This window comes from Canis aureus, chromosome 15 (genome assembly GCF_053574225.1).
Source record: "Canis aureus isolate CA01 chromosome 15, VMU_Caureus_v.1.0, whole genome shotgun sequence".
Taxonomy (NCBI): Eukaryota; Metazoa; Chordata; class Mammalia; order Carnivora; family Canidae; genus Canis; species Canis aureus.
In genome coordinates this window covers 62,401,063-62,414,645 of record NC_135625.1, presented here as the reverse complement: position 1 = coordinate 62,414,645, position 13,583 = coordinate 62,401,063, and the positions used below count along the sequence as shown (strand labels likewise).

General features: G+C 39.9%; 1 protein-coding gene across 4 annotated transcripts in view; it reads left to right on the top strand.

Annotated features, from left to right (window-relative positions):
• Positions 1-13,583, top strand: part of TCAF1 (TRPM8 channel associated factor 1) — a 52,289-nt gene that overhangs the window by 18,632 nt on the left and 20,074 nt on the right. For all 4 annotated transcript variants that reach the window (XM_077850259.1, XM_077850257.1, XM_077850260.1 and 1 more), the window contains exon 2: positions 3,761-4,394. In XM_077850259.1, the coding sequence (XP_077706385.1) occupies positions 3,775-4,394 (620 nt within the window). In that variant the 5' untranslated portion in view covers positions 3,761-3,774. The remainder of the gene's footprint in view (positions 1-3,760; positions 4,395-13,583) is intronic.

The following is a 13,583-nucleotide window of genomic DNA, read 5'->3' as shown; positions in this document are numbered from 1 at the left end:
TGTTTCTGGAGCACCAGCGGCAGCAACAAGGGCCTGTAGAGGTGGGGTCTGATGGGCAGCTCTTTGTGGGGTGTGTATGCATGGCTGGCAGGAGTAGGGGGGTGTGGGGAGGGCTGCGCCCCAGGGTCTTATGTTGTAACAACAGACTGAGGGGAGTGAGTACACAGAAGGATAGGTGTGGCTTTGGGTTAAAGAGCTGCACCCACACAAGTCATGGATGGTTCTAGAAAACATTCCTTGTCACTTATCTATCTCCATTTCTAGGTTTGCATTTATCTGTCTCCATTGGTAGTTTCCTACAGCAGTGAGCATCCTTATATCCTTAGAACTGCTGCTCTTATTTCTGTAAGAAAGGTCATCCGAAGAGGGATTGCTGGACCGAGGACAGGCTCACCTCTGAAATGGAGCTGCCACTGCCAGATTGCTCTCAGCTTCTTGGCCCTTCCAGCAGATTGTGGTAGTGTCCTCCTTCCTAGCCTTTTGGGCATTGGGCATTATTATTATTACTATGGTTTTTAGCATCGGGCATTGTTATTTGCCTTCATCTTCTTCACCTTCTTTTTACTCCTTCCCTTTCTCTTTCGCCTTCTTCCTTTTTGATAATCTTATGGACAACATCATGCATTCTGTTTTCAATTGCCTGACCAGTGAGCTTGAGCATATTTTCATAGACTAACTGGCCGTTTAAATTTCCTCTTCTGTGAACATCTTCTCTTGGAAGGATAGGATTTCAACAGATAGAAAGATGTGAGAGAGGTAACATGAAGGAAAGGGGATGGAAAGAGACTCTGAAATGAAAGCAGGACATGTCTGGGAATGCCAAGTGTCCTGCAAGCTGCAGGGAGGTTAGGCGGCCAGAGACACGGCTAGAAAACGTAAGGAGCAGCCAGCCCTGGAGACCTTAAACCCCAGGATGAAAGTGTCCGATTTAACCCTTCAGGAAAAGGCAAAGCTCTGGGAGGGGGATCTCTTCTGGGAAATAAAGCTATCAGTGGCTTTAGAAGAATAGAGGCAAGAACAGACCCTGGTGACTTAGAAACTGGATCAGTTTAGTTGAGGAATGAATTAGTGAGCATCTGAACTAGGTTACTGGCAGTGTAGTTGGAAACCATGGACAATGACATTGACAGGCCTGTGACCAGCTGGAGATGGGACAGGAGGGAGAAGGGACACAGCTGTGACACTGTGCGGTTTGCGGTCCTGGCTATTTGTGGACACCAGGAAGAGCGAGGAAGGGACAAGCTCTTGTTAACCAGCTGCCTGCTGATTCTATGTCTCCAAGGTTCTCTGAGGTAGCTGTCACCCTCCCTTGCATCTAGGGACACTGAGCTCAGGTGATGTGCCGAAAAGGAGCTAGTGTGGAAGGAAAAGACTAACTTTAAGACTTCTTTAGTTTTAGAGACCACTGCAAATGGTAGAGGGTGCTCTTCCAGGAGGGATCTTGGGTGTATTTGTCACCTCAGAACCAGGGCCTTCTCATCTGTGCTTGGGAAGGCACAGTGTCTGGGCCCAGGACTTTCTCAAAGACCAGCGGAAACGCTTGAGAACTAAATGTTATAATAATTAATAGTAGTGTTAGCTTTGGCTCCATGATGTGAAAACTATAAAATCAGAATCATTAAATGCTTAGCCCAAGGCACGTGGATGGCTCAGTGGTTGAGCGTCTGCCTTTGGCTCAGGTTGTGATCCCAGGTCCTGGGATTGAGTCCTGCATTGGGCTCCCCGCAGGGAGCCTGCTTCTCTCTCTGCCTATGTCTCTGCCTCTCTCTGTGTGTCTCTCATGAGTAAATAAATAAAATCTTTTTAAAAAAATACTTAGTCCAGTATTTATAAAATCTGACACAAGGTTTGGTTTTTGTTCACTTTATAAGAATTCTCTCTGGGGTGTCCAGGTGGCTGGGTTGGTTGAGCCTTCAACTCTTGGTTTCAGCTTGGGTCATGATCTACTGGGTCATGGGATTGAGCCCCATATTGGGCTTCCCACTCAGCGGGGAATCCACTTGAGGATTTTCTCCCTCTGCCTCTCCCCCTACTTGCTGGCTCACTCTCTCAAAAACAAATAAATAAATTTAAAAAAAAAAACAGAATTCTATATTAGTCCCATTTCTAAGTTAAATAGCTTACTCTTAACCACATACTTATAAGTAAATATACATAGACAAATACATGTTACATACACACACACATACACATCCTCATATATATAGTAAATAATTGAAAGACACTTAAACTGTTTTTCCTTTGATCCTTGGGACAACCTTATGTGCTATTAGATACTCTTATCCTTACTGAATAAGGAAATGAAGTCTCAGATGTTTCCCCATCTCACGGTTAGTAAGCAAACAGAGCCAAGATTCAGGCCCAGATAGCCTAATTCCAGAAGCCTGAGCTTATAACTGCTTTGCCGTATTACCTTGAGAGTGAGCCTATTCTCTGACAAGGGAAATAGAAAGGGAGAGGTTAAGGACCAAAGGTAAAAACATAAGGAATATCTGCATTTTCAGAAGAGGTAAGGGAAGGATGGAAAGTGGATGGGTCAGCAGGTTGAAGGTGATGAGGTTGGCTCTGGCCATAACGTAACTGGCAGTGAGAGCCTCAGATACTGGGAGAGCAGCATTGTCTGGTGCCGTCGAGTGGTCAGTGAGAAGGCCAAGCCCTGGATGTCCCATGAAAACACATCTATCTGCTCTTGGGGGAGTTGCTTCAGTAGAGAATATATAGTGGAGGTCAGACATCAAGCATCATGAGCAGGGAGCTCATGGTGAAGCAGCAGAGGATTTACGTGAGTACACATCCACAGACATACACACCTTGCTCCACTGCGTCCAGGTACAAGTAAGAATCTGCCATAATTCCTGGTTGTCTGGGACCTGGATTCAAGCCACAGAAGACTTACGGTTTCCTCTTCCCCAGCCCCTGGGACTGTGACCAAAGAAGCTTCTCTGAGGACCCAGACTTTCCAGGCTGAAATGTTGGGATCTTCAAGCTGGGATTAGTAAGATGGACATGGGAGCAGAGCGGGGCGGGTCAGCATGCTGCACCACTGTATTAATTTTCAGCGGCCGCTGTAACACATCGCCACACACAGGGTGACTTAAAACAGCAGAAATATGTTCTGTCACAGTCCGGGGGTCATAGAAGTTTGAAGTCCAGGTATTGGCAGGGCGGTTCTTTCTGGAAGTTCTGAAGGAAAATCTGTCCCATGCCTCTTCCAGAGCTTCAGGTGCTCACCAGCAACCTCTGGCCTCCCTTGGCATATAGATGCGTCGCTCCTGTTTCTCTTACTGTTCTCCCCTATGCGTCTGTGTCTGCATCCAGATGTTTCTTAAAAGACATCAGTCATTAAATCAGGGCTCACTCAGACCCACTATGACCTCATCTTAACTTGATGGTACCTACAAAGACCGTATTTCCAAATAGGGTCCCATTCACACATACTGGGAATTCGGACTCCAAGGTATCTCTTTGGGGGCACAATTCTGCCCACACTCTCCACTTCTGTTTGTTTCCTTCTGCGATGGCAAGGTGCCAAGCTCTTTTAGGTTAGCCATAAGAGTTTAGGAGGACTGAGCAGGGTGCGATGGGGTCTCCTGGGCTGGATGTCTCAACACCCCTGGTGAATCTCTGAGTTAGTTCAGAGTCGGTCTCAGCTACATTGTCAGAAGAATTGCCACCACCAGGAAAAGAGTGAACTCTTTGGCTCCATTATTTATTTGTTTATCTATTCCTTGCCAAACTGAGCCTTTTCTCCTCTCTACAGAAATCCATCCAGCCATGGCAACTCCCTCTGCTGCCTTTGAGGCCCTGATGAATGGAGTGACCAGCTGGGATGTTCCCGAAGATGCCATCCCATGTGAACTGCTTCTAATTGGGGAGGCCTCCTTCCCAGTGATGGTGAATGACATGGGCCAGGTCCTCATTGCTGCCTCCTCCTACGGCCGAGGCCGCCTGGTGGTGGTGTCCCATGAGGACTACTTGGTAGAAGCCCAGCTCACTCCCTTTCTCCTCAATGCAGTAGGTTGGCTTTGTTCTTCCCCTGGGGCTCCCATTGGTGTACACCCATCCCTGGCACCCCTGGCCAAAATCCTTGAGGGTTCTGGGGTGGAGGCGAAGATCGAGCCAGAAGTGAAAGACTCCCTGGGGGTTTACTGCATTGACGCCTACAACGAAACCATGACGGAAAAGTTGGTCAAGTTTATGAAACGTGGAGGGGGCTTGCTCATTGGAGGCCAGGCCTGGGACTGGGCCAACCAGGGTGATGATGAAAGGGTGCTTTTCACCTTCCCTGGCAACCTCGTGACCAGTGTGGCCGGCGTGTACTTCACTGACAACAAAGGTGACACGAGTTTCTTTAAAGTCTCCAAGAAGATGCCCAAGATCCCAGTCTTAGTTAGGTAAGTGCACTACCCCAGGGGGGATTTGGTCTCACGTTAAAATCAAGCAACGTTCTTGTCTTTAGGTTTCTCCCAGGCTAACAGGAGAGAACTGACACTTAGGTGTGGATTCACCCTAAATCAACCAGATCACCCTCAATCAATCAAGGTTCCCCTGGCTGCTGCCATCCCAGACCAGACCACTCAGCTATTTGAGCAGAGAAACTTTTGGCGTCTAGCTTAAAATACAATACTGAATCCCAGAGCTGGCTGGCCTTGCTAATCCAGGAAGGCTCATGGCAGAAGGTTGCTTTCAAATGAAATGTGAAGAAAAGGAAAACAGACATGAGGAACCCCGTAAGACAAAGTGGAAAGAGCTGGGGGGAAGGCTTTGAAATGTCCAGCCAGATGGGATTGGGATGGAAGTAAGAACTAGAGGATCCAAAAGTTGAGATAGAAGAAAAGATAGCATGAGTTGCTTGTGCTAAATTTAGGAGTTAGGGGAGGATTTTATGCCTGGAGGAAAAAGACCTGATGTTGGAGAATGAAGGAGGGAGGTGATGAGTACAAAGACAGGCTACGTGGAAGGTTCTTTAAGAGCACTGCCAGTCTGTTCTGTTCACACTGTGCTCTAGCAGTTACTATAGTGCCTAACGTAGGGCAGGTGATCAGTAAACGTTTGTTGGCTGGTGATTGGATGGATGAATGAGGGGGCTTAGAGGCTGGAGTAGTCCTAGGAGTATAAGAAGTGTACCAGGCCACACCGTGTTGTGTTACAACTCCCAGCATCCTTGGAGCAAAGAACACTGGTATTTCTGCTTGGGGAGCAGAGCAAAGTAGGATTGGGTGAGGAAGGCGTAGCAGGTTAGTATAGATGCATAGGGAATGGGCAGCGGCCTCTTCTTGGCATGGAACATTTGAAGCAAAACCCCACAGGTGCAATGAAGAAAGACAGTTATTCTGAGGCATCGTGATTGGCCAAATTGATCAAATTTCAGCTTACCAATGCTCTTCATCCTAAAGAATAGAGAGGTGAGGGCAGCCCGGGTGGCTCAGCGGTTTAGTGCTGCCTTCAGCCCAGGGCCTGATCCTGGAGGCCCCGGGATCGAGTCCCACATCAGGCTCCCCACATGGAGCCTGCTTCTCCCTCTGCCTGTGTCTGTGCCTGTCATGAATAAATACATAAAATATTTAAAAAAAAAAAAGAATAGAGAGGTGAGACTTGACCATAATTCTATTTCTAAACAACCTAATCCCCCTTACTTGTTTTCAAAGATGTTTTTTTCTACCAAAACCATACCTCTTTTTTTCTTTGGCTGTGCCAAAATCATCTCTCATCATCGATGATTCTCGATTTGAGGGGATGGGGAAGTTAGGCTGTACGTGTATGTGTACTCACATATATTGTGCACACAAGTAGAATTAGCTTGAAGACTAATGCTTAAAAAATCAGTTAATGAGGGAGCTGTGCATACCTAAATCAAGTGAATTTCTATGTGAATTAGATCTTAGTAAACCTTTAAAAATTCGTCTCTTAAAAAAAATAAAAAAATAAAATAAAATAAAATAAAAATACGTCTCTTAGGGATCCCTGGGTGGCTCAGCGGTTTGGCGCCTGCTTTTGGCCCAGGGCGCGATCCTGGAGTCCCGGGATCAAGTCCCGCATCAGGCTCTTGGCATGGAGCCTGCTTCTCCCTCCTCCTGTGTCTCTGCCTCTCTCTCTCCCTCTGTGTCTATCATAATAAATAAATAAATAAATAAATAAATAAATAAATAAATAAATAAATAAATCTTATTAAAAAATAAATAAAAATACGTATTAAAGGACTTTTAAAAAGAATCGGATACAATCAGATTCATTTACAAAGATATGCCATTCAGCATTATTTGTAATAGAAATGAATAGTATGGCTAAATAAATTGTACATTTATTAACCAGCCATTAAAACTGTGTTTCCAAGAATAATTAAGGGCATGGGGAAAATCTTTTAGGAGGTACTGTTAAATGAAATAGAGTAGGATACTAACCTGTTGTTCAATATGTTCCTACTTTTCTTCAAAAAATATAGCTATGTGTAGGAAATATTATAGAAGGAAAAGGTCAAAATAGTTGTAGTAGGTAGATCTCTGGGTCATGGAATAATGGTAGATGATTTTTACTATTAAACTTTTATTTTCCAAACTTTCTACCAAATTTTACTAATAAGGTATATATTTCATTACCTCACTTCACACACAAAAACATTAAAATGCAAGAAAAATCATTCACAAATCACATTAAAGACCTTCCACATCTGTCCATGCATAAATACTTATATGACACAAATTTAATAAAATAAAAGCCAAATTTGGGCAGCCTGGGTGGCTCAGCAGTTTAGCGCTGCCTTCAGCTCAGGGCGTGATCCTGGAGACCAGGGATCAAGTCCCACATCAGGCTCCCTGCATGGAGCCTGCTTCTCCCTCTGTCTGTGTCTCTGCCTCTCTCTCTCTTTCTGTGTCTCTATGAATAAGTAAATAAAATGTTTAAAAAAAAAAGCCAAATTTAACTCTGGAAATGATTCACTTTTTTTCACTTAGCTTTTTGACACCTCTGATATACATATAAATATGTCTCTGTGTGTGTGTTGCCAATTGCCAATACTTTTGAATCATGGTCCTTCATGGGATACTCTTTTATACCACTTTTTTCAATATCTCTTATTTTTAAAAGTTTTTATTTTAAGAATAGGTCATAAACCCACAGCTCTTTTCATCTTTGAATATTATACTCCCCATTCATCCATAATTTTTCATTGTTATCATTTTAGTATACACACTATTTTGAATTCCACTCATAAATATTTTCATTCTATATAATCTTTAAAGTTCTATTTGATTCGCTTCATGAGAATGCCTTATTTATTTAATCATTTGCCTGCTGTTGAACATTGGATCTTTCTCCACTCTTGCTGCAATAGGCAGTATTATGCAGAACTTTAAAACGTTTTAGAAACCTTAGACAATACGAGATACCAGGATGCTTCTGTTAGAATTCAAGAGGGAGGATTATTTCCATCCCATGCTGAGAGAGGTTCAGACGGAAAACTCCCATGGATTTAGTTACTCTGTCAAAGGATCTTACTTATTTTTAAACCTTCAATTTAGACATGAGAGTGTGAATTCAGGTAACTTTAATCTTACTACTTGTATATGTCTTACTAAATTAAATTCTAAATAAGATCTTGGGATCCTCTCATGCTTCTAATAGTAACCTGTTGTAGGTCTTATCCAGATGAATCAGATTTTTTATCAGAGGAAGCCTACTTTATGATCAGAAGAGCAAAACCCTAAGTATTAAAACCAGAGAATCTACTTTTAGCTTGGTACGAATACCCACAGGTGTCAGGACATGAGCCTCCTAGTCACTGCCCTCACTTCCTGCCTGGAGAGCATTGTCATCTGCATTTAGAACACTAGCCTTCATGCCCTCTGTAAGACCAAGCCACCTGTAGTCTCTTCCCCAAGTGATTTCTACTCTTCTATCAGCTTCATCCTCAGTGTCTCTACTGCACCTCCAGCTCTGAGTCCAGTGGTGTTATACTTCATGTGCAAAAGTAGCCTCACTTTCTATTAAGCATTTCTTTTGAAAAAACACTGGGTCCATTGTCGTAAACCACTCATAGTCTCATTGCAGGACTCAGGATTCATATAACCTGGAAAAAAAGCACATATTCTAGAGAAAGCAGACCTCACTAAGTTTCCAAGCTCAGTGTGGTATGTGCTCTATAACCTGGTGCCATAGCCACCCTCTCTAAGCCTCATCTCTGAAGTGAGATTAATAATGGCTACCTTTCTAGGATGGTTATGAGGATTCAGTGAATTAAGAAACATGCTCAAATACCTAAAACACTTTCATTATTTTCACATCCAGCTTCCACACTATGGTATATAAGAGTATGATGTCATGAGTATCATTGAAACCTCCCTAGCATCCATCATTATGATGCCTTACCCTAGATTCAGTATGTTGTCCCAGCTGTGTAAAATATTGGCATTTTATTTTTTTTAAAGATTTTATTTATTTATTCATGAGAGACACAGAGAGAGAGGCAGAGACATAGGAAGAGGGAGAAGCAGGCTCTTCACAGGGAGCCCGATGAGGGACTTGATGCCCAGACCCTGGATCAGGCTTTGCACCGAAGGCAGACTCTCAACCGCTGAGCCACGCAGGCATCCCAGTATTGGCATTTTAGCTCATGTATTTACCTTCTTCTTCCACAAGACTGAGGCAGCATCACAATCAACTGCCACACTTTACCCTCTATATACATTTAATAAAACAGGTACTAGAGACCGAATTGGCTCCACCGATAAGAGATGTGATGCAGATAAAATGCATCATTGGATGATGAATCTAAGGGAGGTTTTAGGAGAATCAACCTAGCCCCTCTTTTGGATAAGAAGTCCCTTTGTCTCATTTTTACCCAAATCTCAGGCTTTTATTAAAGAGTTCCAACTCTGTTGTTCATTTATCCACTTATATAGCCAGCATTTACTGAGGATGTTCTATATCCCACGCATTATTTCTTATGTCAAGAAAATGGTTTCCAAAGATCTGAGAATTAAAAGCACAGAAACATCATCAGTAAACAGACTGGAAGGAATTGCAGAAACCAAACAACTGTAGTAGGAAGAGAGCTGTGATACTGAGTTTCACTGGTACCCGAAAACCCAAGATCCTACTGCCAGTAAATGCGGTGTGACCTTGGTATATCCTGCTACCCCTTTTCCCCTCTAAATGAAGGGAGTAGAACATCCTTTCCTCCTTTGAGCATTACCCCATTGAGACTGTGGTTTTTTTCAGTCTACAGTGATTCTCATATATACTCAAAGTTATCAGAGATGCCTAGAGAAGAATGTTGTACAAAGGGTCCTGCCCTGAAATGTCTACATGCTCCAAATTCCTCAGCTTGAAAACACCCCTGTGAAACCTGGATTGGCAAATATTACACATTGATAACTATATATATTCCCTTCATTAAACTATATATATTCCCTTCATTATCACACACAATGAAGTCTTTGAATTCCAGATTATTAAAATTTCAGAATTTTGAAAATTGAAACTAGCCCAAACGAAGCAAGAACACTATCAGTTTATGGAAGATAATCACGAATAGGACTTCCCAAGCAGTTTGGAAAACAAAAATATTGAGCAGATAGTAATTAATATGCTTGTTTATAACAAGGATCCACGAATTGTTAGAGGTCACTGCTTATTACATGTTAGCAATTTTCAGGATGCTAAGTATTGAATTTTAAGTCAGGAACATGGCCAGGCGTGGTGGGGGTAAATAGACTGACCTAACTCCTACTCCACCCTTCTCACTGCATGCTTAGTTATGTAGACTAAAATTGCATTAGCTGGTTCTCAAAAAATAAACAGGGAGTTTTAGAGAGTGAATCCAAGTAGGAAGACAGGGCACTTTAGAAGAGTAATTGCTAAATCACAATTCAGATTTCTTTCCCTTTTTATGAACATTTTCCTTTCTTCAGTTTCAAAATACATGCTATAGAAAAATAACTAAAATAATCCAGAATTATGCAAAGTAGAAAGTAAAAGATTCTTTGCCTCCACCTCTCCCTTTGCCCCTGCTAATTCATTCTTTTCCCCAGTTTGGACTGTCTGTGCTGACTTTTCTTCTGTGTGTATGTGTGTACAGAGGGTGGGAGGAGGTAGTGGAAGAGCTGAGGGAACAGAAAGAGAGATCTGCAGCGTTTTCACTTAAAGATATATTTATCTTGAACATTTTTCTGTGTGCTCCTGATAAACGTGCATCATCCTTCAGAAAGGCTACGTAGCATTTCACAGTTGGATGTTCCCTAAGTTACATAACCCTTCACATACTCGCACCTGATAAAGTTATTTTCTAGTTTTTCTTCTATGAATAAAGATCTAATGAATAACCTTTCACTAGAGCCCGCACAGGCTAGATATACACCTATTCATTTTATTTTATTTTATTTTATTTTATTTTATTTTATTTTATTTTACACCTATTCATTTTAAATATTTGGCAGTTTCCTTTTAGAAACTTATTTTGGAAATCCTCCAACATATACAGAAATAGAAATTAGAAGAGTGAACAAACATGCACCCGTCGCCCAGGTGCCACAATTATCAACTCTGGCTAATGGGCCTCCCAACTCATCACCTACCCATTCCTCCCTCTTCTTGTTTGCTTTGAGCAAGTCCCTGACATTCCATCATTCCGTCCAAAAAATAGTGTATCTCTGAAAGATAAGGACTGATATTTAAATATAACCACAAAAAAAAAAATAAAAAATAAATATAACCACAATACTGTTATCACATACTTTAAATAGCATTATTATCACATACTTTAAATAACATTATTTTTTCTGACCTAGCAAACTATCAGTAACACTATTGTTTTTGAGAGCATACCATAAATTCTCTAAATATATCCCTTAGATCAACTGGATTATTCATGTTTTCCATAAATTACTTAATTTTAATATACTTGATCTAAAAGATTTCTAAAATCATTGTTTCATATCCACAATGTGATTTTAGAATTGAATTTGGCTTTTACTTTCATATTTCAAAGCTACATTCTGGTATCCTATAAATTCATGAATTTTTTTCATGGTGGGTACATTTTGTCAGTCTAACATATCCATCTTTCTTGCAACTAGTATTTTTCACCTTGAATTCTTTTTTGCCTAGAATGGTAATTACTATTCCTGTTTTTTGCTGTTGTTTGTTTTACTTCTTTCTTGATCCTTTTACGCTTTCTGTATCTTTTCTAAAAGATTTGTCTCTTAGTATAAATCTGATTTTTAACCTAATCAGAGAGCTCTGCCATTTACAATCAAGAAAATTGACACTCTAGTTGCTATCATCTTGCCCAATATTTTCTGTTATACTTTCTTGTTGCTTCTTTTAAAATTATCCCTTACTGACTTTTGCTCCATCCGTTGAGTTTCTTTTTCTCTGCTCACTGTTTGGAAATTACACATGATTTTCTATTCTTCCTGTAGTTCTTTTTAATTTTTTTTTCCCAGATCTTTATTTAAAATTTTTCACACTTATGGGAACATTGCAAGAATAATGTAATGACAAGCATACCCTTCACCTAGATATATCAGTGGTTAGATTTTGTCACATATACTATATAAACACACAGGAACAATTATTTTGCCTAACCATTTGACAGTAAGCTATAGGAAAAGTAACACTTCACATCTAAATATTTCAGCATGTATCTCCTAAAGACAAAGGCATTTTCCAGTATAACCATAATGCAGTGATCTCAAAAAGTGTGCCATTGATACAATACTATTATTTAATGTCCATGTTCATATGTCTGCAGTTGTCCCAACAATGTCTTTTTTAGATTTTTTTTTAAATAGAGGATCCAACCAAAACATTTGCTACCTTTTCTTCTCTTTCATGATATGAGTGTTTTTGAAGCATCTAGCCCAGTTGTTTTGTGGAATGTCCCTCAGTTTGGATTTGTCTAATTGTTTTTCATGGTTATACACAGTCCAAACATTTTTGGCAAGAATACTACATAGGTGAAATTGTTTTTATTACAATGTATCAAATTGGGAGGCAAGTGACATCGGTTTGACGATTACTGGTGATGATAGAGTTGACCATTTAGTTAAATTGAAGTTAGCCAGATTTCCCTATTGTAATTGTGCCTTTCCCTCTCTTTAACTAGTTTAATCTATGGTGTGACAATTTGAGAGTGTCCTGTTTACCAACAGCCTTCCACCCAGTGGTTTTAGGATTTGTTGATGATCTGTGCCTGAGTCAATATTTACAAAAGTGGTTACTTGTACTACACTTAGGTAGCTCCTGCTCCTTTCTTATAAAGATTCATGTGAACTGTCACCTCCTCCAGAAAATTACCCCCAACCCCTCTCATTCTGATATGGATGCCTCTCTTCTGCGCACCTGTACCAACATAACCTTCTTCACTGAGTATAGTTCTGCTTTTAGGTTTCTCCCAAAAGTGGTTGAGATCCTTCTGTCAATAAGAGCTTTCCTTCTTCATTTCCATAGCATTTGTTGTTGATTTTGTGATGGTTTAAAAATTTTGTTTTAGTATCACTCATGTCATGGACCCTTTGAAAAAAAAATCATATGTGCTATAATTCATTTATAGTCAGTGTTTTTTGAAGGTCGTGTTGTCTCAAATTTGGCAAGTACTATTACCAACATACTATTATCAAGATCATAAATAATAAGTTTTAAAGATTTCTTTGTATTTATTTTTGTCCTCAGAATATACTGCACTTAGCATAGAAGGTCTGAGTACTATGTTCCAAAGGCACTTGGATTGTTTTTTCATTTGGCTCTACTTTAATATAGGTTTTAGCCCATATTTGTTTAATTAATTTTATTTTTTGAATATGTAAACTTTGAATATGAACATGGTTAAAACAGCAGAGTATATATTCTTTTTAAGTGTAAACACTGAAGATAAACCATATGTTGAACCATAAAATGATTCAAAAAGATTAAAAGGATTGAAATCATACACAGTGTGTTCTGATCACAGTGGTATTACAGTAGAAATCAATAGCATAGACATATCTGGAATATCTAAATATTTGTAAGTTAAAAAAAATACATAAATGCTCTACAAGTAAAGAAAGAAATTACAAAGGAAATTAGAAAATATTTTGGACTTAATAAAAATGAAAACACAACCTGTCAAAATTTGTGTAATGCAGTTAAAGTAGTGCTTAGAGAGAAAGGTATGCCTTTAAGTGCTTTTATTAGAAAAGATTAAAGTTTAAATTCAATGACCTAAGTCTTCCACATCAAGAAGCTAAACAAAAAATGAGAACCTTACCCAAAATATATGGAAGGAATAAAGAAGATAATAAAGGTGAGAGCTGAATTCAATGAAATATGAAATAGGCAAACAATAGGGAACATCAGTAAAGTCAAAAGCTTGTTAGTTGAAAAAAATAAAAGTGATAAATGTCTAGATATATTGATAACAAAAACAAGAGAGAGAATTCAAATGATAAATTCTAGGAATGGAATATGGATGATTAATATAGATCCTTCAGATATTAAAAGGATAATAAGGGAATATTATAACTGTATACCAATGAATTTGACAACTTAAATGGACAGATTTCTGGAGAGAAACTACTAAAATTGATGCAAGAAGAAACAGAAAATAT